The sequence below is a fragment of the Odocoileus virginianus genome, chromosome 3 (assembly GCF_023699985.2).
Source record: "Odocoileus virginianus isolate 20LAN1187 ecotype Illinois chromosome 3, Ovbor_1.2, whole genome shotgun sequence".
NCBI classification, from domain to species: Eukaryota; Metazoa; Chordata; class Mammalia; order Artiodactyla; family Cervidae; genus Odocoileus; species Odocoileus virginianus.
In genome coordinates this window covers 13,278,524-13,301,788 of record NC_069676.1, presented here as the reverse complement: position 1 = coordinate 13,301,788, position 23,265 = coordinate 13,278,524, and the positions used below count along the sequence as shown (strand labels likewise).

General features: G+C 54.8%; 1 protein-coding gene across 3 annotated transcripts in view; it reads right to left on the bottom strand.

Annotated features, from left to right (window-relative positions):
• Positions 1-23,265, bottom strand: part of CARM1 (coactivator associated arginine methyltransferase 1) — a 42,028-nt gene that overhangs the window by 5,621 nt on the left and 13,142 nt on the right. For all 3 annotated transcript variants that reach the window (XM_070464435.1, XM_070464446.1, XM_020902244.2), the window contains exons 2-8: positions 10,839-10,964; positions 8,839-8,945; positions 7,824-7,928; positions 5,238-5,348; positions 3,987-4,164; positions 2,031-2,121; positions 1,772-1,853 (exon numbers count right to left, since the gene is read on the bottom strand). In XM_070464435.1, coding sequence (XP_070320536.1) covers positions 1,772-1,853; positions 2,031-2,121; positions 3,987-4,164; positions 5,238-5,348; positions 7,824-7,928; positions 8,839-8,945; positions 10,839-10,964 — 800 coding nt within the window. The remainder of the gene's footprint in view (positions 1-1,771; positions 1,854-2,030; positions 2,122-3,986; positions 4,165-5,237; positions 5,349-7,823; positions 7,929-8,838; positions 8,946-10,838; positions 10,965-23,265) is intronic.

Below are 23,265 nucleotides of genomic sequence, written 5' to 3'. Positions count from 1 at the left end.
CAAGAGACAGAACAAAGAACCAAAAGCCAAGAGAAGAAAGAGCAGAAATACATTTACCACTTATCCTCCAGATACTGAAAGTGATCAGAGACTTATATTTAACATGTTCAAGGAAAAAGAGGGAACAAATTTCAGAGAACTGAAATAAAAAATAAGCAACGTGAAACTCTAGCACTGAAATTTTACAAAATTGGGGAGGGAGTGTTGGATGGGCAATCAAAAGGAACTACCAATTTGTAGTTTTAAGATATTCAGATTAGACATAGTGTCAAGAATATTGAAACTGGGAGACGAATAAGGAGAAAATGTAAAAATTATGCAGTTAATTAGGAGAAAAAAGATGGAAAAATACAGAAAAGAGTAAAGAGTCTAAGAATCACCTGAGACATGGTGAAAAGGTCTCATATACACATAGTCAGAGAACCAAGAGAAGAAACATGGGGCAAAGGTAATGTTTAAAGTGATGCTGTCCTAGAGTCTTGCAAAACTAGTGAAAGACAATCGGGGGTGGGTGGGGGGATAATATATACCTTATTAAGACAAAAGAAAGTAAGAAAAGAGTTAAACAGAAAGAAGAGTCAGGATAAATTTAAAAAAATAGTACGATGACAGATTTATAGCCATAAAGACCAGTAAATTACATTAAATATAAATAACCTAAACATTCTAATTAAAAGACAAAAACCATCAACCTGGTTAAAGAACAAAACTCAAATACATGCTATTTACATGAGATAAACCTTAATAAGGTTATAAAAGGGTTGAAAGTATAAGGTTGGAAAAATATGTATCATATAAAGATTAACCAAACAAAGTCTGAGTAGCGAAACTATTATCAGAAAAAAACAGATTTTAAGGCAACAGTACTACTAGACATTTTTAAAATAAAGACACTTTTTATAGTTACAAAAGGATCAGTCCAACAGGAACATACAAAAATAATCCTAAACCTGTATGCACCTAATAACAGTAATGTAAAAAAAAAAATCAGGGAAAAACTATCAGAACTACACGGAAAAATAAATCTACAATCAGTAATAGACAGGAAAGGCAAATAAAAAAATCAGCAGAAGACAGAGAAGACTTGACCAACATGATTAACAAATGTGACTGAATTGATATTAATATAACAACGTATTCAACAAGTGATTGGTACACATTTTCTCAAGGAAGTACACAGGGAACATTAAACTAAGAACACATACTGGGCATAAAGCAACTCTGAACAAATTTCAAAGGACTGAAATCATACAGTGTATGTTCTCTGAACACAGAAAAACTAAGAACAACACATTGATTATGCTATACTTTGAGAGGAAAAAAGGCTAAAAAATATATATATTTGTAAATGCAGGTTAAGGTATAAGACTTCTAAAAGATACACAACAAAGACTGTTTGCCTATAAGAAAGAGAACTGTGTGTTAGAGTACAGAAGTGGGAGGCTTTCCACTTTCGTATTTTTTTGATTTTTGAACCATGGATCTGTACATAAGTTCAAAAATCTCAATAAAGTCAATCGAACAGAATCAGTTCCTCAAGGATCAATGCATCTGATAACAAGTACTGCATGCTGTGAGCTAAGTACTCTACGTGCCTTGCTACTTTATTCCCAACATCCCCGTGTGAGAGCTCCCTGCAGGGGCAGAAACTCAAGAGCTTCAGTGGCTTCCCTGCGCCACACAGGCCTGACAAGAAAGCTGCCCTCCTGTCACCCCAGATGAGAGCCATGTCCAGCGCTAACTCCAGGAGTGCCCTGGGTGCCCCACTCACCACCACAGGCTGCCGGAAATACTCGTCCACTGCAGCACCTCGGAGGGCTGACAGGTCCACTCCGTGGAAGGATGGCTGGTACCTGCGGAAAGCGCCCGCCCCCCATGGCAAGGTCAACAGCAGCAGGAGACAGGCGGGCAGACTGCCTTCTCTCCCAGCTGGCCCTCACCCAGCCCAAGTCTTTTAGGTCCTGTGAAGGATAAGGAATGAGAGAGCTGGGGCCGTCCCGGGAAGGCAGGACACCGAGGGGCACACTCACCAGAAGTTGGCCTTGGTGAACTGCTCCATGTAGAGCTGCTCGTCCGTGAAGGGTGCCAGGTGGACGTCACCAATGGTGGGGAACATGTTTCCTGGGAGTGGGGGCAGGGAGGGGTGCTGGCATCAGGGTGGGACATCAGCAGGGCCTGGCAGAGCCTCAGAGGGCCCCAGGACCCCAACTCTGGGCCTTCCCAGCTCCTCACTTACTCGCTCACTCACTCATTCGTTCACGCACCCATGCAGTCCAGAGGCACCGCCCTGGGCCACAGAATACTTGACATCCACCTCCTCACTGCACCTGGACAGCTGGCCAGGGAGGCAGGAAGGCCGAGCCTTCCGAGGGCTGGGAGACAGGATGGCACCTGCCAGGGCCTCAGGGGTCCTGCTCCATCAGCTGGATGGTGTCTCTGGGACCAGTGTGCAGTGGGGACAACAAAGGCAAGTGCTCTGGACAGGGCACGGGTGAGCCCCAGGCTATGCCATCACGGCCTCAGCAGAATCCCCCTGCACAGGCCTCTGCTAGGCAAGGTGGGCCACATGCATGGCCTGAAATGGGGTGGGGTGGGGTGGGGCCTCCATCTGCATGACTCAAGGAACAGACGGGTGAGCCAGAGCCAGTGGGAGGAGAGTCAGGGCTCAGGAGCTCTTGGCTACTTCCAAGTCTGGGGCCCCCAGTCACCTGGCCTCCAGATGTGGGCCTCCCCCCCCCCACCCCTTTCATCCGAGGGAGGAGCTCCTGAGGCACCAGGAATCTGCCTTCCTTCAGCTGCAGCCGTGGGGTGGGGAAGGCGAGGTGCTCTCTGGCTCAGAGGCCACAAGCCAGGCCACTTGCCCCTGGAACATCATGGGCAAGTGCCCCCCTTGCCTGCAGGTAGCTGAAGCGTAATTGTGGGGGTTGGGGGGGGAGTTCCTTTTAATGCCCTCACAGAGTTTCCTGATATGGAACCAAGCCACACCAACGCAGGCTGAGGGGGAGGGGGCCGGGCAGGCTGCCTGACAAGTGGGGTGAGTGTGTAGCTGCCCACCGCACCCCAGAGCTCGACATCCCAGGAGGAGGAGGCCATGCTCTGCTGGAGTCACCGCTGCCCATCAACCCGACTCCACTCCCCCAAGCCCTCCTACCGCGGCCAGTTCGGCCCACCACCAGGGCCAAGCCTGAGAAGAGCAGGTGGAGGACAAGCCTCGGGGCAGCCTGGCTGCCCCTAGGCCTGGAGAGCAGGACAGAACTGCGGGGAACGGCGGCCACCTCCCCGCTCCCCACAGCCCGGCTCCGGCCCCACAGGGCCCGCAGGTGCGCCAGCCTCCACGCTCTGCCCTGGCCACGGTCACCCTGTGCCGCAAGCGCGCACACACAACCCCTTTCCTGTGCAAAAACACGCAGATGGAGACACATGCCAGAGAATGGACACAGCGGCAGATGTGCAGGGCAAGTGCAGACCTGACCCCAGTGACACAGGGGTCAACAGGGACCCAAAGACCCCAGAGCACAGATGGGCTGGTACAGAGAGACAGGGTCACACAGCTGCGCCCCAGTGCCAAGAACCCCCACCCCACTCACACACACCCCCACTGCCTCCTGGCCCTGAGGAGCGAAGGGCTCTATGAAGCCGAGGGCAAGTCTGTAAGGCCAGGACAAAGATCCATGGTGGCTCCTCAGGAAGGTGCTGGCAGAAAACAACTCTGGCTCCGACCAGAGCCCACTGGACACTGTCCCCCGAGGGCACGAGACGCCCAGGCAGCCCAACAAGTGGCCTCATTTGGGGTCCAGTCAGCTAGGGCTGGGTCAGGGCAGGGAGTGGGCGTGAAGGCCCTGATGCCCTTGGCACGCAGGCCTCCAGCACAGGCCCGTCGGGGCCTGCAGCACACCTGCACTGACCAAGCAACAGCCAGGGGCTCCCCCACAGGGGCCCAGGGGCCCCCGACCTGGGAAACGGCCCACGCCAGCAGGGATACTCACCGCCAGGCCGCAGGTACTTCTTGGCGTGGAGGTAGCTCTCAAGCATGCGCTCATTGAAGAGCATGTAGCCCATGGGCTCCGAAATGATGATGTCCACTTGCTCGGGCAGCGAGACCTCCTCCACCTTCCCAGGGATGACCACGATGCGGTCGGTGAGGTTGTTACTTTTCACCAAGACCTGATGGTGGGCAAGCCACAGGGGTCATGGGGGTCCTCTTGGGGAGGGCCTCAGTCCACACTCGGCCACCAGATCCCCCCCACCGCCTCCCTGGTAAGCATGCTGACTGTAGCTGTGAGCAGCCTTGGCCCGTCAGGAGGTCACCACGGCCCCACCCCTCTCGAGCTGGCCCTCCTGCAGCTTCCCAGCCCCTATTGTCACCTCGGGTAGGAGGACAAGCAGGCCTGGCTAAGGCCACCAAAGGTCAGCGTGGACACACCTTCCGACCCAGCGATCCGAGTGCTGGGAGGTGTGCACTATAGACATAACCTCACTGCGATGGGGGAGGCGGGTACAAAGCCTCGGGGCGGCACTGGTTTGTGCTGTGGACCGAGGATCAGCCTCAGTGTCAACTACAGCCTACACACAGCAATCCAGCCAAGCAAAGGGATGCTCGGCAACCACTAGAGAGAGTGACGCAGCTCTTCACACAACATACAACCCAGATGCACCATAAAGAGAGTAAAGCCAGGAGCCAGACGGTGGTGTGGGAGGGGCAGGTGGAGAGCCCACAGGCTCATGGGGCTTCTGCGTTTGTATCGCTCCCTCTGCCAGGAGGTCTATGTGGTGGGGAGCTGGAGGTGGGGGACGGAGCCATCCCCACTGTTTGTCTGTAGTTTTTAGGTGTTAAACTCTGAACAAAGGCTTTGGTGCCAAACAACATAAACCAACAAAATGAACTCCTGTTGTCCATCTTTCAAGGGGGGCTCAGAGAGACGGGTGGCTTGCCGGAGGCCAAGGTCCCACCCTGGTCTGTGTGACTGCACAGTCCTGCCCCTGAAGACCTGAACCACCCCTGAAGCTGGTGGGCAACCACTCATCACCGAAGAGAGGCTCTCTGAGGCCCAGCGAGTCCCTGCCCCTGAAACCACTCAGTTTGGGGGACAAGAGACCCAAGTAGAGATGACATCCCCAGGCTTCCCTGGATCCAGGGGTCAGGTCTTCTGGGTTCCCGACTGGGCTGGCTTCCCCAGGCTGGAACAGGCCCAGAATGGGGGGGACAAGGAGAGGCTGGGGTCCCAGCAGGCACTGACCTCGGCGTGCTGGGCCATGGTGCTGGCCTCCACTGCGTAGATCTTTCTCGCCCCAGCCTGGGCGGCAAAAAACGACAGGATCCCAGAGCCACAGCCAACGTCGAGAACGATCTGGGGGAGGAAGGGGTAGTGAGGACAAGCTAGCAGTGAAGTGGTATAACAGTAAGGATGGGGGTGTCACTCCCTGCAGACCCACCCACTGAGCCCACTCCCACCCTGCAGCCTGCTGTCCCTCTGCATGGCCAGCTGCTCCCCAAGCCTGCTCCCAGTGGGAGCCTGCAGGCTGGATCCAGAGGTGGCAGAAGGGGAGCTTCTGCTTCTGAGCACAGCAGGGGTGTCAGGACCAGTACCCCTCTCTGAGATCCAATTCAAGAAGGCACAGCCTGGGCCATCTCTGGGGCATGTGGGAGTGAGGGCTCGCTAGGTCAGGGCACCTCTGAGCCCTGCAGGCAACAGGACCACTCGGACACAGGGCCGACTGGCCTGGCGCACACAGCTGGCAGAAAGTGGCAGCCCCTGACCCCGGGCTCTCCAGGGTATCCCCACAGCCTGGGAGGAGACCTGGGAGCGGTTCCCACTTGGGTGCTCTCTGCAGGGCTGCCGGGCCCCACAGCACAGGCTCTCGGAGTCCAGGCCACAGCACGGTGGGCTACCCCGTATTCTGGATTTGTCTCACTGCCACCACATGAACAGAAAGCTGGGATAAACGGGTCTGCTGGTGGCACGCATGCGCTAAAGGAGACCTGCTCTGGGCATGGGGTGGGCCTCGGTTGAGTGCCTGATGGAGACGTTGGTGCTGTCGGGGGGTTGGGGGGGGGGTGGACCTTGAGTGCCTCTCAGAGCTCTAGATAAACAAGGAAATGGATCTGCGTGCTGGAGGGGCTGGAAGGGGCTTCGCTGAAGAAACGTGGGCTTCCCAGGCCACGAGCGCTGCCCCAGTGTGGCCCATGCCAGGGCACACAGATGGCCACCATGTGGAGGACGACTCCACCCCAGGCTGCGGGGGCTCAGGCCCTGGGCCAGGGGTGGGGATGCTCAGTGATGGGAGGAGATTCTCAGCAATGGTGGGTGGGGGGGCATGACCTAGGCACTGGACAAGGTGAATCATGTGGAGAGAACCCCCTAGATGTGTGGAGAAAACCACAAACTTCCATGTGGCAAGGGAAAATAAACTGCAGAGGACTTTCCTGGTGGTCCAGTGGCTAAGAGTCCCTGCTCCCAATGCAGGGCCTGGTTCAATCCCTGGTCAGGGAACTGGGTCCCACATGCTGCAACTAAGACCTGGCACAGTCAAAAATAAATTAAAAAAAAAAAAGGGAAAACAAACTCTAAGCCACAGGAAGAGAAAGGAATCAGCTCTCCCCTCTGAATATATACAATTTGGCCTCTTCTTAATCATGAACGCATAGCTGACTCTTGAACAACACAGGAATCTGGGACGCAACACTCCTTCCCAGTAGAAAATCTGTGTATAACCAGACAGGGGGCCCTCCACGTCCACGGCTCTACAACCAACTGCAGATCATGTGTAGCATGGTTGTTCATATTATCCATCAAAAAAGTCTGTGGATAAGTGGACCAGTGCAGGTCAAGCCCGTGCTGTTCCAGGGTCAACTACCAATGAGTAACAGTAAAAAGATTTTAAAAGGAACTAGGGAAGTGACTAGATTCCATTTCATCCATGTAACTTAATAGTACATGCCAAGACACAACATTAGGTGGGGGAAAAGTATTTTGTAGGAAGTGAGTGTGGAATACAATCCTATTTTGTGTATAGTCTAGTTGCTAAGTCGTGTCCGACTCTTTTCGACCCCATGGACTATAGCCTGCCAGGCTCCTCTATCCATTCTCCAGGATTCTCCAGGCAAGAATACTGGAGTGGGTTGCCATTTCCTTCTCCATATTTTGTATATATATATATTTTAAAAGATTATAACCCAGGGCGGGAGATGGGAGGGAGTTTCAAAAGGGAGGGGTTATATGTATACCTATGGCTGATTCATGTTGAGGTTTGTCAGAAAACAAGAAAATTTTGTGAAGCAACTATCCTTCAATAAAAAAATAAACTAAAAAGAAACCCCCCTCCCAAAAAATAACCCAAGGGACCTCCCTGGTGGTCCAGTGGCTAAGACTCCGTGCTCCCAGTGCAGGGTGCCCGCGTTCGGTCCCTGGTCAGGGAACTAGATCCCACGTGCAAGAACCTAAAAAAACACAGTTCCCACATACTAAAACAAAAAGCCTGTGTGTCTCAGTAAGACCGGGCCCAGTCAAATAAATAAAAAATTTTTTAAAAAAGATTACAACCCTAAAATATATATACATATGCTGATATAGATATACGCAAGGGAAAAACATCTGGAAGAGGGTTTTACTGTTGGCAGTGGCCGTTTTAGAGGGAAATGACAGAGGCCTTTCGTGCCCATCTGATACACACCAGGCTTCTACAAAAAGTAGATTCTGCTCCTACAGTCTGAGGAAAGAAAAGACAAAACAATGTGCAAAGGAGAAAGAGAAGAGGCCACAGAGGCAGAGGCACGTGTGCAGCCCGAGGGCACGGGGAGGGGCGCAGAAGTGACGCCAGCTCACCTTGTCCTTGAAGTCTGTGTGGTTCTGCAGGATGGCGCGCTGGTAGGTGCCCGTCCGCACGTAATCCTGCATCATGTTCTGCTGCTGGGACAGGTAGCCATAAAACTGGAACAGAGACATGCCAATGGCACAGGGCACGCGGCCGGCAGACAGCCGAGGCCCCAGCTGACCCTGCCACAGAGGCAGGTCGGCTTCGGGCAGAGATCAACCTGGGAGGGCCGCATCTCTCTCTGCAGCCAGCTGCTCCAGGGGAGCGGGAAGCTGGAGGCGGCCCCCGTTGTTGGGGGGGCACCACCACTGTCACTGCGGCCAAAGGATGCAGCTGGATGGCACCTGGGCCCTGGAAGCCACCCAGAACTCAGACACGCCACAGGCGGGGTTCTGCGATCGAGGGCCACCTGCCCCATCTCAGGGGACCCAAAGAAGCGGAGGAGCAGATCAAACAGGACCCTAGGGCTCAGAGCGCCAGGCAGGTGAGGTGCTGCGGGGTCTCTCTGTAAGACAACCAGGCGGTCGGGAGGCAGCGTGGCACCTGGGCCGGGGCAGCAGGCAGACCTGGCTTCCCATCTTGGCTCTGTTGCATAATAGCTGTGTGACTTGGAGCAAGTCACTTAACCTCTCTGAGCCTCAGTTTTCTCATCTGTAAAATGGGGACAACAATAGTACTTACCTCCTAGAGCTACTGGGAGGGTTTCAAGTGCTTCCGTACGCGTCAAAGCGCTGGAGCCAGTGCCTGGCATGCCCTCCGTGCTCAAGACACGGTAACTGTGCTATCGTTACTCAGAAGGCCTGTGAATCTGAGCTTCATCTGCACTCAAATCCTTCCAACAACCCTTCTAGGCAGGCACTGGCATCTCTGTTTCACAGATGAGGAAACTGAGGCCCAAGCAAGCACAGGACACTCATCTACGGTTATTCATTGAGCAAGTGGCAGAGCCAGGATAGGAACCCAGGTGCCACGCAGCCTCCAGGGACCACCAAGGGCGGCAGGCTGGCCCAAGCGCCGTGTACCCACCTGGAAATATTGCACAGCAGAAGACTCCTCCGTGCGTTCACTGAATACCGACCGCTCCAGGGTGTGGCCTCGGCAGGTTTTCAGGATGTTATAGAAGGAACAGAAATCTGGAAGGGGGAAGCCAGGTCATGCGTGGCCCACTCAAGGGTAGGGGGTTTAGTTTAGGTGTGCACCTGACTTTTCTACCTTGAGCCTGAGCGATGTGAAAATCCCCACCCCCCGAAATGTTAAAATCTAAGGAAACGAAAAAGGATAGCCACATGGGCCATGTGGTGGCTGGCATGGGAGAAGGCAGGTGTCAAGGGCGACTGTGCTCCTTGAGGCTGGTGGGAGTGGGCCCGGGCGCAGATTTGCCAAAGGGAAGCTTGGCCAAGGCTTTCAAAGAGTAACCCAGGCATCAGATCTCTAGGATTTACCCAGTAAAGAAGCACAGGTCCACCCACAGCACCCGGCAGTGTCTGTGGGTGGCAAATGGACACAGGGACACCACCCCAGTGTCCAGTCAGAGGGGACTGGAGGGACCCCAGGGGACACTGAGCAGCATGTCAGAGGACCAGTCACCAGCGGTCAGCAGAACCAGATATTATGCAAGTGAACTGTGTTTATCAACATGAAATACTGACCACAAAATTATATCAAGAAAAAGAAACAAAATCAAATCATGAAGACAGGTGGTACTGTGGGGACTGGGGGAGAAGGAAGGGGGAGTGAGTGTTTACTGGGGATGGAATTTCAGTTTAGGAAGAAGAAAGGGTCCTGGCAATGGATGGGGGCGATGTGCGCACCACAGTGTGAACGTGCTGTAACAGCTCTGGAGTCCAGACACTTGAACGTGGTTGCTGGTAAATTTTTTGTGTATTTTAACAAAGTGAACTAGAAGACAGTATCTTTAAAATACACAGTGTGGGGAGATACAGAAAGTTCTGGAGCTGGACAGTGGCGACGGAATGCACTCTGCTGCTGAAATGTACGCTCAGAAAGGGTTAACATGGTAAAATGGTTATGTATCCTTGACCACGATTTAAGAAACTGACAGGATGTAAGGGCAAAAAATTAGAATGCAACTATCCATAGAACAGAAAAAAAGACAATGGGGATTTTATAACATGAACTTCTACTGATAACCCGGGTGGTGTTTCTGTAATTTATTTTTTTAAACAGTGAACTGGAATTGTTTTTGTATAAAGAAGGAACTGGGGTGGAGCCTAAGAATGCTTCCGGTGGGAGGTGGTCAGTCACCTGGCTGCCTTCTCCCCACCTGGCCAGCTCCCAGCTCTGAAGCCGGGTCACACGAAGCAAGGCGGTCCAGAGGGTCTGGGCCGGGGACGTCTCCCCACTCCATCAGAGGCACTGAGACAGGTAAGGGGCTTCTGGGATCGCAGGGGGTGGCTGTGGGCAGATGGCTTCCCCACTCTGGGCTCTCCCACCCCAGCCCCTGTGCCGACCATCAAGCTCACTGGTTACAGCTCTGCAGGGACCAAGACCAGCCTCTGGACCTTCCAGGGGTCTCCAGCCTGGGGCCACCAGCACCGCTCACCTGGGGCTCCTCAAGTCCAGAAGTAACCTTGCGTGTCCCCCAGATGGGTCTGCTGGATCCCTCCAGCATCTCCTCTGCACTTGGACCTCCGGACCTCGCCCCACCCCATCCACTGCTGCAGGAAGGCTGGGCCCCTGACCCCTACCTGATGGGCCCCTCCCAGAGGCCTGGGGGGTGGCCGGGAGGTCAGAACAGGCCTCTGAGAGGAGGGGACATAGGACCTGAGCCCAGAAGGACCCAAAGGAGCTGGCGAGGTCTGGGGCCTGGTTCCAGGCAGCAAGAATGTACTCTTACTGCGGACATATTTCTATTGGGGAATACTTCTGATGTGGATGGGTCATTCGCTGGGTCAGATGACCCGGTTCTGATTCACCCCAGCTCCAGGTGCCCCCCAGCCATGCTGGGAGCCTAGGCTCCCCAGCTCTGGGCACCCCGTGAGCCACAGGGCAGAAGGGACACGTACCGCTGGGTGTGGCGAACTGGAGGAGGACACTGTTGCAGCCCAGGGTGATGATGAACGACTGCTTGCCCACCCGGCTGCACTCCGTCTCCCGGGACACTGAGCACTTGAACACACACACGTCTTCATCTGCGAGGGGAGGGAGGCGGGCGTGAGCTGGCAGGTCCCAGGGCCTCCCTTCCCACGTCCTCACGGCCCCCCAGATTCCCCCAGGGTGCCACAACCTCTCCCTGCCAAGTGCTCCATGTGCCCTGCCTGCCCGGCCCACACTGAGGATGAGGCAGTGGCCTATAAGCGCCCCTGGCAGGGACCCAGGACGCACTCTGTCCAGCGGGAACAGACAGTGGTCCACAGGGCGACCAGGAGGGGGAGATGCGTAGGCACTGATAGGGCCCAGGGGGGCATGAACCTCTGCCGGGATGTTCCCTCCCGGAGCACGTCCTGGAGCCAGACCCCACATCGCCCCAAGGTGGGAAGACACAGGGGAGTAAAAGGCAATCTGGCAAGGTCAGAGGGTCATGGGAACACAGCAGGGTGCCCTGGGTCCAGATGAGGGGCTTGGGCCTTCCTTCATGAGCCCCTCTGCGTCACATGGGGGCATCTTCAGAGCCGAGCAGGGGTGGGTGGGAGTCAAGAATCCCTGTGGTGCCTCTGCTTCCTCCAGCTGAGCCCGTTCCTTTTTTTTTTTTTTTTAGCACTGTGGGATCTTAGTCCTCCAACCAGGGATTGACCCCAGGGACGCAGCAGTGAAAGTGCCAAGTCCTAACCACTGGACCCTCACCAGGGAAGTCCCCCTCTTGCACGTATGGGGAGTGTGGCCACGGGAGCCGGAGAGCCTGCATTCACGCCCCGCCTACGCCACTGAGGTGTCACCCGGGCAGATCTGAGTCCTCAGTTTTCTCATCTGTCAAGCAGAACTAACGGTGGGCAGGGGTCAGACCCAACACACAGACAGGAAGCGCTGCATCCCCGTACCCGCCACTGTCACTGTTACTGGTCATTCACTCAAAAAGCATGGGGTGCCCCACCTCAGCCAAACAGTGAGACACCGCGTCACCAGGAGACAAAATGACCCGATGCTGTGGCCTGGGTGTGGGGCAGTGGGACAGAGCCCTGGTCCCGTCACCAGGGGACAACAGACACTGCTCACACGGCAGTCTGCAGGACAGCTTCCTGGTTGCCTCAACACAGCCGAAAAGGAAGAGAGACAAAAGCTGCGGGGAGCTGGAGCGAGGGCTTCCCTGACGGCTCACTGGTGCAGAAGCCACAGCAGAGACACAGGTTCAATCCCTGGGTTGGGAAGATCCCCTGGAGAAGGGAATGGCTACCCACTCTGGTATTCCTGCTGGGATAACCCCATGGACAGAGGAGCTCAGTGGGCTTACAGTCTGTGGGGTCACAAAGAGTCGGATACAACTGAACACACGTGTATACCGGAGTGAAGGAGACTCCCAACTCAGGAAACAAACCAGGGTCTCCTGCACTGCAGGCAGATTCTTTACCAACTGAGCTATCAGGGAAGCCCCAGGCTAAAGAGATGTGACCAGCAAATGCCAGGTGTGGTCCTGATATGCAGCCTAATGAAAACCTTTCAACAGTGATTAAGCTCTACTGGGGAAATGTATGGACTACAGGTACTTTTTTCTTGGTGGGGGCGGTGAGGCGGGAGGCTGCACCATTCGGCATGTGTGATCCTAGCTCCCCAAGCCGGGATCACAGCTGCACCCCCTGCACTGGATGTTCAGAATCCCAACCCCTGGACCAGCAGGGGCATCCCCAGGTGCTGTAACTTTAAAAGATCTAGATGTGACAAGAGCATTATTCTGTAAAGGAATGCCCCTTTTATTGAAAGATACATATGGAAATACAGTGAAGTTTCTTGTGATGTCTACAGCTTGCTTTCAAGTGGCTCGTCAAATCCACAGTGACAACAACAAAATATATTTATAGAGAAAAGCATGAGTACAACTGTGGCAAAGTGTTCCTAATCACCCCCATAACAGCCAAAACAATCTGGAAATAAAGTGGTAAGACTCACAGGCTCAGATTTCAAAATGCATTACAAAGGTACAATAATCAAAATAGAATAGCACTGGCAAATGGAGAGGCATGGGCTGTTATGTCAGCAGAATGAGACTCCAGAATAAACCCTCTGCTTATAGTCATTTGATTTTTATCAAAGGTCCTGAGAACATTCAAAGGGGTAGAATACAGTCTCTTCAACAAATGGTGCTGGGACAACTGGGTCTCCCTGTACAAGAGAATGAAGCTGGACCCCTACCTCATGCCATATATTAAAAACACCCAACTCAAAAGAATCAATGACCTAAATAAACGTTAAGAGTGGAAACTGTAAAACTCTTAGAAGACAGGGGTCAAGCTCTGAGACCTGGTATTTTTCAATGGATTCCTCAAGATGACGCCAAAAGCAAAGAGTTTCAAAAGGAAAACTACATAAATGGGACTTCATCAAAATTACAAACTTTTGGAAGAATTCCCTGGCAGTCCAGAGGTTAAGACTCTATGCTTTCACTGCCATGGGTCCAGGTCAGGGAACTAAGATCCCACAAGCCATGTGCTGTGGCCAAAAAAAGAATTAATAACACACACACACATAAGCTTTTTGCATCAAAGGACAGTATCAAAAAAGTGAAAAAACAACCTACAGAATGGGAGAAGATATTTACAAATCATGTATCTGATAAGAATCTGTTGTCCAGAATATATAAAGAACTCAACAACTAAAAGATAACCCAATTCAAAAAATGGGCAAAAGACTTGAAGAAATGTTTCCCCCAAGATAATCAAATGACCAGCATGTGAAAGGATGCACAACATTATTCATTACACACCTGCAACTCAAACCATAACCAGAGGTCACTGCTCACCCAGCAGGATGGCTACAATTTTAAACAAAACGTGCGAAATGACACATGCTGGTGAGAAATTGAAACTCTGAGACCCTGCTGGTGGGAACTCAGAATGGGACAGCCTCACAGAATTACCATTTGACTCAGCAATCCCACTCCTCGGTATAAACCCCAAAGAACTGAAAGCTGATATTCAAATGAATACCTGTATGCAAATATTCAAAGTGTCACTATTCAAAACAGCTCAGATGTCTGTCCACTGATGACTGGATAAAGAAAATGCAGTCCATCCGCAGAATAGAATATTACTCAGCCATATAAAGAAATGAAGTCCTGACACCTGCTACCCCATGGATGAGCTTCAGAAACATGATGCCGAGTGAAAGAGGCCAGACACAAATGGTCACAGGTGTATGATCCCATTTATCTGGAACATCCAGAATTAGTAAATTCAGAGACAGAAAGCAAACTGGTGGCTACCAGGGGCTGAGGGTGGGAGAATGGGGAATAACTGCCTAATGGAAACAAGGTTTTCTTTTTGGACATTGAACTGTTTTTTGTTACGTGAATTTTATCTCAATAGAAAAAGCAAAACATTCCAATGCGTGAATCTGGATATGAAGGGCCAACAGGTGTTCGTTGGGCCCCCTAATCACCCCTGGTTTGGTCTCAGCCCTAAGCCTGGTCCACAGCCTGGAAGAGGCTCCTAAGGCCACAACCTGGGTTTCCACCAGACCACCTCACACCTCAGGAGCCAGGTGCCCCCTCCTGGGGGTGAGAAAGGGGAACAGGGCATGTGTAGCTTCCTGACAGCGGGCAGGAGGGAAGAGGGGGCTGGGCGGGGGCAGCCCCAGGGTCACGGCCAGGCTGCACCCACAGGGGGCCCAAGACAAGGTGCTCCTGAGTCCAGCTGTAAACGGGTCTCAGGAACGGACCCAAAACCTTGATGCGGTACCCATGCCTGCTCCTGGGTCAGAAAATAAAGCCAATCTGTCAGCTACTCCCGCATGGCGGCAAACAGACAGGGAAGGCCTGTCTCCCTTTTCGCCAGACCAGAACAGTCTGGCAACCCAACCAGCTGCCCAGCGGCCTGGCGCCAGGCAGGCGACCACAAGGACCTGTGGGCAAGGGAAGCTTGGCTGCATCTAGAGGCCCGGGACAGGGAAGCCAGGGTGAAGGACAGCCTGAGCTGTCTCATCATGGGTGGGCCCCCCAAAGCCCACGGGACCAGCATTTTGTCTACATCATAGCTATACAACCACAGGTCAGTCCCTGGTACGCAGGGGATGGTCGGTAAATATTTGAAAAACCAAAAGAAAAAAGAAAAAGAAAGCTGAATCAAGCTCCTATCTTTTTTAAAAGCCTCAGAAGTCAGAGCTCTTGGACTGGCCGTCAAGGACCTCCCCTCCCAGCCCCTTCCCAAGGCCACACTAGCGCCCCAGCGCGCACGGTGGGCAGGGCTCCGACCTCTGCACGTGCACTTCCCCTCTCCCCGCCTCACTGGGAGGGGCCCTCAGGACAATGGACAGAGCTGGCCGCGCTGGGCCAATGGTTCCCCTCTCCACGCACCGCCCTGGGGCCGGGGCTCAGGCACAGTCTGCCTCCTGGCCCCCCAGGGGGAGGGGTTCCCAGGAGGGGGCTTCTTCCCCCAGGAAAGGGGCCTGGAGCCCACAGGGCCTGGACGCACCCGCGGGTGAGCCGTGGAAGAGGCAGAACTGGCCTCTGGGCTCTGCTTTCAGAAACTGACCCAAAACGCACTACCTTCATCACCTTGGCTGGCACAGAGCAGAGAGGAGGGCTGGCAGGCTGTCAACCGTTCTGGGAAGGGCTGCAAAGGGGGCTGCGGGCTGGGAGGGTGTGCCGGGTTACCCTCCTAGCCAAGGTGAGCAGGGCCCGGGTCCCTCCTCCCTGCAGTGATGGGACGGGGGGGCTGAGAAATGAAGGCTCCGAGGAAGCTCACCAAGATGGGCTCTCAACTGGGAAACGGAGGAGTATTAGTCCCACAGCCACCACAAGCATGCCTGCCCTGCTCCTAGACCCGGTCTGGCACCCTGGGGTGGCTTCCCACCCACCACACTGCAAAGTCTGTTCCATTGAGGCTCCAGGGCCAGGGGTCGAGGGAATCACCCAGGGCCCGGAATCACCAGGGACAACTCTACAGGGAATGCAGTGCTCTGGGGGTGTGGTGAGGGACCTGGAAAAACACCCTACCAGTCTCGCTCTCCGGGCGGCAAGGCCCCCGAGTATCCAAGTCACAGAGGCCGAGTTTCTACAAGCTGCGAGGGCCAGCACCCACCCATAGCCTGCTAAGGTGAGATGGGCCTAACATAGCTAACATATCCCAGGTGACAGGCTCTGCTCCTGCACTTTCCATGGACTCTTCACAAAATCCCCGTATCACCCCGAAGGCTCAGAGGAGAAAAGGCGATCGCTCAGACAGGTTAGGTTTCCTGCTCAAGGTCCCACGGCGAGCGGCTGAGCCTGCTGGCTCAGGGTCTGGGCCCCTACATGAGGTGCACACCCCCTCTCTGAGCTTCCTTGAGCCAGCACTAGGGAGCTGTGGCCACAACTTTATCTGTAAAGGACCCAACATTTTTCAGGCCATCTAATCTCTGCTACTGTAACTCAGGGGCTTCCCTGATGGCTCAGTAGGTAAAGAATCTGCCTGCAATGCAGGAGATACAGGTTGAATTCCTGGGTCAGGAAGATCCCCTGGAGCAGGAAATGGCAATCCACTTGTGTTCCTACCTGAAAAATCCCACAGAGGAGCCTGGCGAGTTGGAGTCCAAAGTGTCACAAAGAGTCGGACCCGACCGAGCAATTGAGCACACACGCACATACAGTGCCTCAACTCCAGCGCAGACACGAAGTAAAGGCTTCGTGCCAATGAAGCCGTTACAAAGCTGACAATGGACTGCAAGGAGACGCCCTCCCCATTCCTGTGAGGGCGCGGGGAGCCGGGTGGCCAGTGATGAAGGTCCCAGCTGAGGGTCCCCGGGGACTGAGGCCAGGACGCAGAGGTATTGTGGGAGGCTAGAGATGGCGCCTGACTCAGCCAGGGAAAGAGACTGGAACAGATTCTTCGCGAGAGGAAACGGCACATGGGAAAACAGAGGAAAGGGAGTTATGATATGCTGATTAACAATAAACATGTATTTAGTCGCCTTTCCTGGCACTGAGCTCCTAAAACTTGCAATTTCTCAAGTGATTAAGAGCAATAAAGGTGGTCTTTCCTGGTGGCTCAGTGGTCAAGAATCTGCCTGCCAATGCAGGAGACACAGGTTCAATTCCTGGTCCAGGAAGATTCCACATGCGGCAGAGCAACTAAACCCGGGCACCGCAACTACTGAGGCTGTGCTCTCGAGCCCGGGAACCACGACTACTGAAGCCCATGCGCCCGAGAGCCTGTGCTCTGCAACGAGAAGCCACTGCAAGGGAGAAGCCCATGCACCGCAACTAACTCGAGAGTAGCCCCCACTTGCTGCAACCAAAGGAAAGCCCACACAGCAACAAAGACCCAGCACAGCCAAAAATAAATAGACAAAAATGATTTTCTACAAAAAGTTTAAATAAATAAAAGAGCAATAAAGGTGTCTTCTGTGAGTCACATGACGCCCCTTTCAAGCGCCCTGGGGTGTATGACATTAGAAAGCCATGTCAGGACCAGCTTAGCAATGAGACAGTTGGAACTTTCAGTCCGCCCTCCTCAGCATCCAAAGGCCGATGATTAAATCAATCGTGCCTAAACAATGAAGCCTCCATAAAACCCCAAAAGGACAGGGTACAGGAGAGCTTCTGGGTCAGCAAGCATGTGGCGTGCCAGGAGGTTGGCGCCCCACCCCAGAGGGCACCGCAGGCCGGCACCCCCTGCCCCCGCCTCACGCTGCTTGGCTCTCCATCTGGCGTTCCTGAGCTGTATCCTTTCATGTCAACCGGCCGTCTAGGAAGCACAGTCTCTTCCTGAGTTGCTGCAGCAAGTGAACCGAACTTGAGGACAAGATCCTAGGAACCTCCCATTTCTACAGCAAGTTGATCGGAAGCCCCGGTGACCCAAACGGAGGTTGTGCCTGGCGTCTCAAGTGGGGTGCACAGGCTGGTGGCACTGAGCCCTCAACTTGTGTGACTGACACCACCTCCAGGGAGACAGAGTCAGGATGGAGCTGAATTGCAGGAGGCCCAGCTGGTGTCGTAAGTGCTGACTGAGTACTGAGAGCAGGGCGTGGAGCTCTCCCATGTAGGGGCCCAGCAGGAGAACTGGAGGCGACTGGGAATCCTGGCTACAGCCCAGGGAGGCCGCAGGGGTTCCCAGGCAAGACGAGCGATTTGTAGGGAGGCTGTGGAGGAGCTGAGAGAGGCCCCGGTGAATCCACAGCCCTGGGCACCACCCAAAGGGGCCCAGTGCCAGGGGAGGCCAGGGCTGGAGGGGCAGCTGCCGGCCAGGCAGGAGAAGACAGAGGCTGGAAAGCGCGCAACTCTTGGGGATAAGCTGCCTGCTCCCTGCCCAGCACAGCACCACCCTGAGGCCCCTCTCGTTGGCTCCTCGGACAGCACCATGGAACCTGAAGCAGCCGAATCGGGCCGGCGGTCGAGGACACTGAGGCACAGGGGCTCCCTGGCCCCGGGCCTGAAGGAAACGCCCCACTCCCCACCCTCACTCCTGGGCCTAATCCAGGGCCTGGCACTCAGACAGGCCTCAAAGAAGCTGGTGGCCTCAAGGACACTGACCAGATGACCAGGACGTGCTGAGCCTCCAGGCATGTCCCAGTCACAGCATCCCATGCAGCCGGCTTGCTGTGGTCTCTCTCTTGCCCACACTCCTCCGCAGTTCCCCAGAACTTTCTGGAACAAAGTCAAACTCCCCATGGGGCTTGCCAAGCCCTGCTAACATGGACGGCTTGGCACACCCCTCGGTCTCCCTGCGGGGACATGCTGACTTTACCACCTCCCAGACCACAAGCAGAAGGCCTTCTCCCCAGCCTTCGTGGCCCCTTGACTTCCCAGACACCTTGCCTCTCTTTCCCGGCGTCCCTGTCACCTCTTCCAGAGGACCAGGAAGGTTCTCCAGCACTTCCTGGACAAGCTAAACCCAGGGCTCTGCACGTGGCTGGCCAAGCACCCCGCCCAGCATCTGAGAACGCTGACCTGCACAGCCGCCCCAGGGCCTGGGGTCAGGGAGGCGTGGCCACTTCCCTACGTGCAGGAGGCAGCCAGAATGGGGGGTCCAGCTGCCCAGGCCAAGGGCGTGTGTGGCCTGGGGAAGGTGCTGGGCACTGGGCAGCCCTCTGGTAACCCCTGTCCTTGTCCCCCTTCCCCTCTGCTCTGGAACAAGAACGGGGGCCTTGAGCCCTTCATGCTGGACAGACTTGTGTCAGAGGGGCCCAGCAGAAAGGGAATAAATGCCGGGAGCCAAGCTCTCTCCTCCCACAGAACCGTCTGTCCTGGTGTGAGAATGAGGGGCGCTCTCTGCCTCCTGAGGAACAGAAAAGCGAGACAGAAAAGCAGCCGCCAGCTGGTGGAAGGGAGCAACCCACACACAAAAGGGCCACATTTCAAATCCCTGCCTCTCTAGCGGGAAAACTATTACAGCCACAAGCGAAGAATAATTAAAGCTATTTATCTTGGCAGACTTGGGAGAGGGGGGAGATGCCTGTCCGAATGTGAGGTCTTTTATGAAATCGCCTCCTACTGCCAAATAAAACACAGGCTGTTCACCTTCCAGGGGAAAACACTGCACAGGAGAGAGGAGTCGGGTGAAGAGGAGGACAAGGCACAGTAATCAGCGCTCTCCTAGGCTCACCCGGCGGCCTCCCCCTCTGCTCAGGGCCATCGGCTGGCAGGCTGGGCAGCTTAGCCCATAGCCTGCTCAATGCCAACTGTGGGCACAGGGGCACGGCGGTGAACAAGCCAGCCGGGCCCTGCCTTCCCGCGCTCCTGGGCACCACAGGGAGGCCGGCAGCACTGGGGAGAAGGCAGGGTAACAGGGGCTGGAGGGAACTCGGGGGACTGATGCCCACAATGCCCTGTGCAGCACGGATCATGGGCTGCCTCGGGGCAGCGGCAACATCCAAGCCAAGCCAGACCACATGGGGGCGCAGGGCTCGTCCGCCAAGGGTCTCCCATCTCCCACAGGCATCAGGCCTCTCTGCCCCACCTCCCCAGTGAGCAAAGCCAAGAGGACAGTGGTTTAAATGGGGGCATCAAGGCGCTTCCCTGGTGGCCCAATGGCTAAGATACCAGCTCCCAGTGCAGGGGACCAGGGTTCAATCCCTGGTCAGGGCATTAGATCACACGCGCTGCAACTAAGAGTTCACATTCCACAATGAAGACAGAAGATTCCACGTGCCACAAGCAAGACCCCATGGAGCCAAATACATAAACGGACATCCAGGAAGAACTAAGTTCAGGGCCTAATGGGCCACCCTCAGATGTGACCTCGGGCCTCATTCTCCTCATCTGTCCATGGGGATCATGGCACAGCCCACGGGGAGGGCCTGGCAGACAACCCACCCACCTGCCTTCACCCTCAACCTCAGGAGCCCCATCTGTGCAATGGGGGTGCAATGGGGACAAAGTCAAGATAAAACCCTTCCTAGGACTTCCCTGATGGTACAGTGGATGGGAACTGGCCTGCCAATGCAGGAGACACAGGTTCGATCCCTTGTCTGGGAAGATCCTACATGCCGCAGAGCAGCTAAGTTCATGCACCACAACTACCGAGTCCACACTCTAGAGCCCATGAGCTGCAAATACTAAAGCCCGTGTGCCTAGAGCCCGTGCTCCGCAACAAGAGAAGCCACTATGTGGAGAAGCCTCACTTGCCACAATTAGAGAAAACCCGCGCACAGCAACGAAGACCTAGTGCAACCAAAAACAAACTAATTAAAAAACAAAAACAAAAACCCCTCTCTGCTGTGAAGATTCCCTGAGCGAGATAACAGAGGGCAGGGCAGTATGAGTGTACTAAGCACTTCATGACCAGGAGCCACCATGGTTCTGGGAATCCTAGCCTGGCCTGGCCTCCCTCTCTGGCTGTAACCTAAGCCGGCGGCTCCAGTGCTGTCCTCGGAGACGCTCGGAGCAGCTGCCGGGGTACACTGCCCAGCCCCGGGGTATTTGAGGAGCATGAGGTCACCCTGGGCTCCTGGGCCTGACCTTGGCCTGGATGAATCCCAGCCCTGCCCTGCAGGGACCCAGAGCCCCCAGCGCCCCAGGGTAGCCCCTATCTGGGCCTCTCTTCCCAGCATATGTGACCAAAGACTTCTAACCTACAAGTTCCCTTGCAGGACCGTATCCTATAGCTCTACTTCTAAATGTCTGTGAAGATGTACCTAAATACAGGACTGTTGAAAACAGCAGAAAACCAATGTACCTACAGAACAAGTGAAGGGAAGGAGGGCCTAGGAAAAGACATAGATTTCAATCTGTAAATCTGCCATGTTAAGATGACCAAGCCACGCTGTTAGCGATACACAGTGTCAAATACACGCGCCATGGGTGTAAAAACGAGCAGGGGGAGCTGGCGAGGGAAAGGCCTGTCTAGAAAGAAACACCACAAAATGACTTCAGGGGCTGCCTCTGGAAGGGAGGTGTACTTTTCAACAGGCACCCCCGTCATGGTTTAACTGTGAACAACCTTGAGCCGGAGTGTTCCTAGGGAGATACATGCACACAAGCCCGTGTGCCTGAAACCCGCGCGGGGAGATCACGACAGGAGATGAGCAGCGGCCAGGGTGGGCAGGGAAGAGGGCACGGGCTCTTCAGGTTACACTCTCCTGAGCAGTCTGAATTTCCACCACGTTCCGGAAAGATAAGCACACAAAGGCAATAGTGACAGTGGGGGAGGGGAGAGGAAACAGGCCTTGAGACACACACAGACACAGACACAGACACACAGACACACACACACACACCCGCCGCAGCCTCAGGCCCTGTGACCCCAGTATCCCACTGGGATAGAGGACACCGGCTTCTCAGCTGGTGACTGCCTCTCCCAGCCTGGGCCAGCAGCCCGCTCTCCCTTCCCCCGAGTGGGTGTGACGGAGGAGGGGCAGTGGGCTGGGCCAGGCTAGGGTACAGGAGGCCTCCTGAGACCTGGAAGCCCAGGGCAAGTCCCTCTCCACCTGCTGAGGAGGCCACGCAGCAGTGCAAACCCCAGAACTCCAGACCCACGTTTGAACCTGGGTTCTGACACCTGGACCCCACCCTCCAGCCCTCCAAGCTTTCAGGTCTTGAAAAATAACGCAGCAATCAGCACTGTCACAAGGACTAACACACCCTGCGCCCAGCCCAAGACCACAGCACATAGCAGCACACAACATCCATCTGGGGGCCCTACATCCCCAGGGCCCTCTGACCAGAGGCAAAGATGGGAAAGAAGGACTTCCAGAATCTTGCGACACAAGGCCACGCTGGGCCCAGACCAGGCACCTGGCCACTGAATCAACCCTACCGGGTACCCAGACCAGGCTCTGCGCAGGTCTCTCTGACCTGAAGCAGCCATTGGCTGCGGCTGAGAAGTGCCGGCTTCACGCTATGCTTGGGAAGGTCTTGACTTTAGGTGTGGGACCTTCGGCCACATCAGAGGGGCCCCTTATGAAGGCTGACCACCAGAGTTGGCTGACCACGAGGTTATCTCGCTGGGAGGAGACAAGATAGGCGCCCTGGGCTCTACAGGCAACACTTGTTTCTCTCTTCAGGTGGAGGTGGGCAGTTCCTGGTGTCTGCTGTATTAGCCTTCATCCCTGTGACAATATTTCACAGTAACAATAGCAAACCACCATTGCTGGCCCACCCCTTGCCACCCGCCTTCCCCCTGCCACAATGGGGCTGACCACAGGCTGAAGAAGAGGCCGCTAGAGTCCCTCAAACCTCCTAAGTCGGCACTGGCTTCTGGGCATCAGCGGGGACCCCTTTCAAAGGGCTGGTTCATGGGAGCTGGGGGTGGGTGGCGGGTGGTATTTGCCTTTAGGGACTGGAGGCTTGTGGTCCTGTAGGTCTGGTCTGGAAGGACCTCAAAAACGAGTCTAACTGCGGAGTGTGTGGAAGGACAACTCCAAGAGAAGAAGCACCAGACAAAGAAAGGGCTTGGCTTTTCTGAAAAGACTACTCCAGGGCTCCGACTGGGCGGGAGCCATTACATGCAAATATCTCCCCATCCATGCTAATCAGCCGGCAGCCCGGCTTTGTGAGCTACAAAAGGAACAGCAGCTGTGCACCGTTCCTTGGCCCCCAAAAGCAGGGGGGCTTAGAGGATAATTAGGGGTGGGGGGAGGCAGCAGACCCATTAGCCCCAGCCCCTCACTCCAGGGGCAGTGCTGTCGGCCTCTAGTGCCGAGCCTCTCTTCTTTGGCCAGGACTTTGAAGCAGTTGCTGTACATGGTACCAGGCAGACACCTAATGCAGTCAGGGCCTCAGCTAATGCTCCCGACCACCACCTTCCTCACTGAGCTCAAGTTCAAGAGGGGAAACTGAGACCCAGAGAACTGACATGCTTGAAGCGGCCCAGCCTGGGGACCTGGCTGCTCATGAAAGACAGCTGAACCCCATCCCAGTCTCTGGGA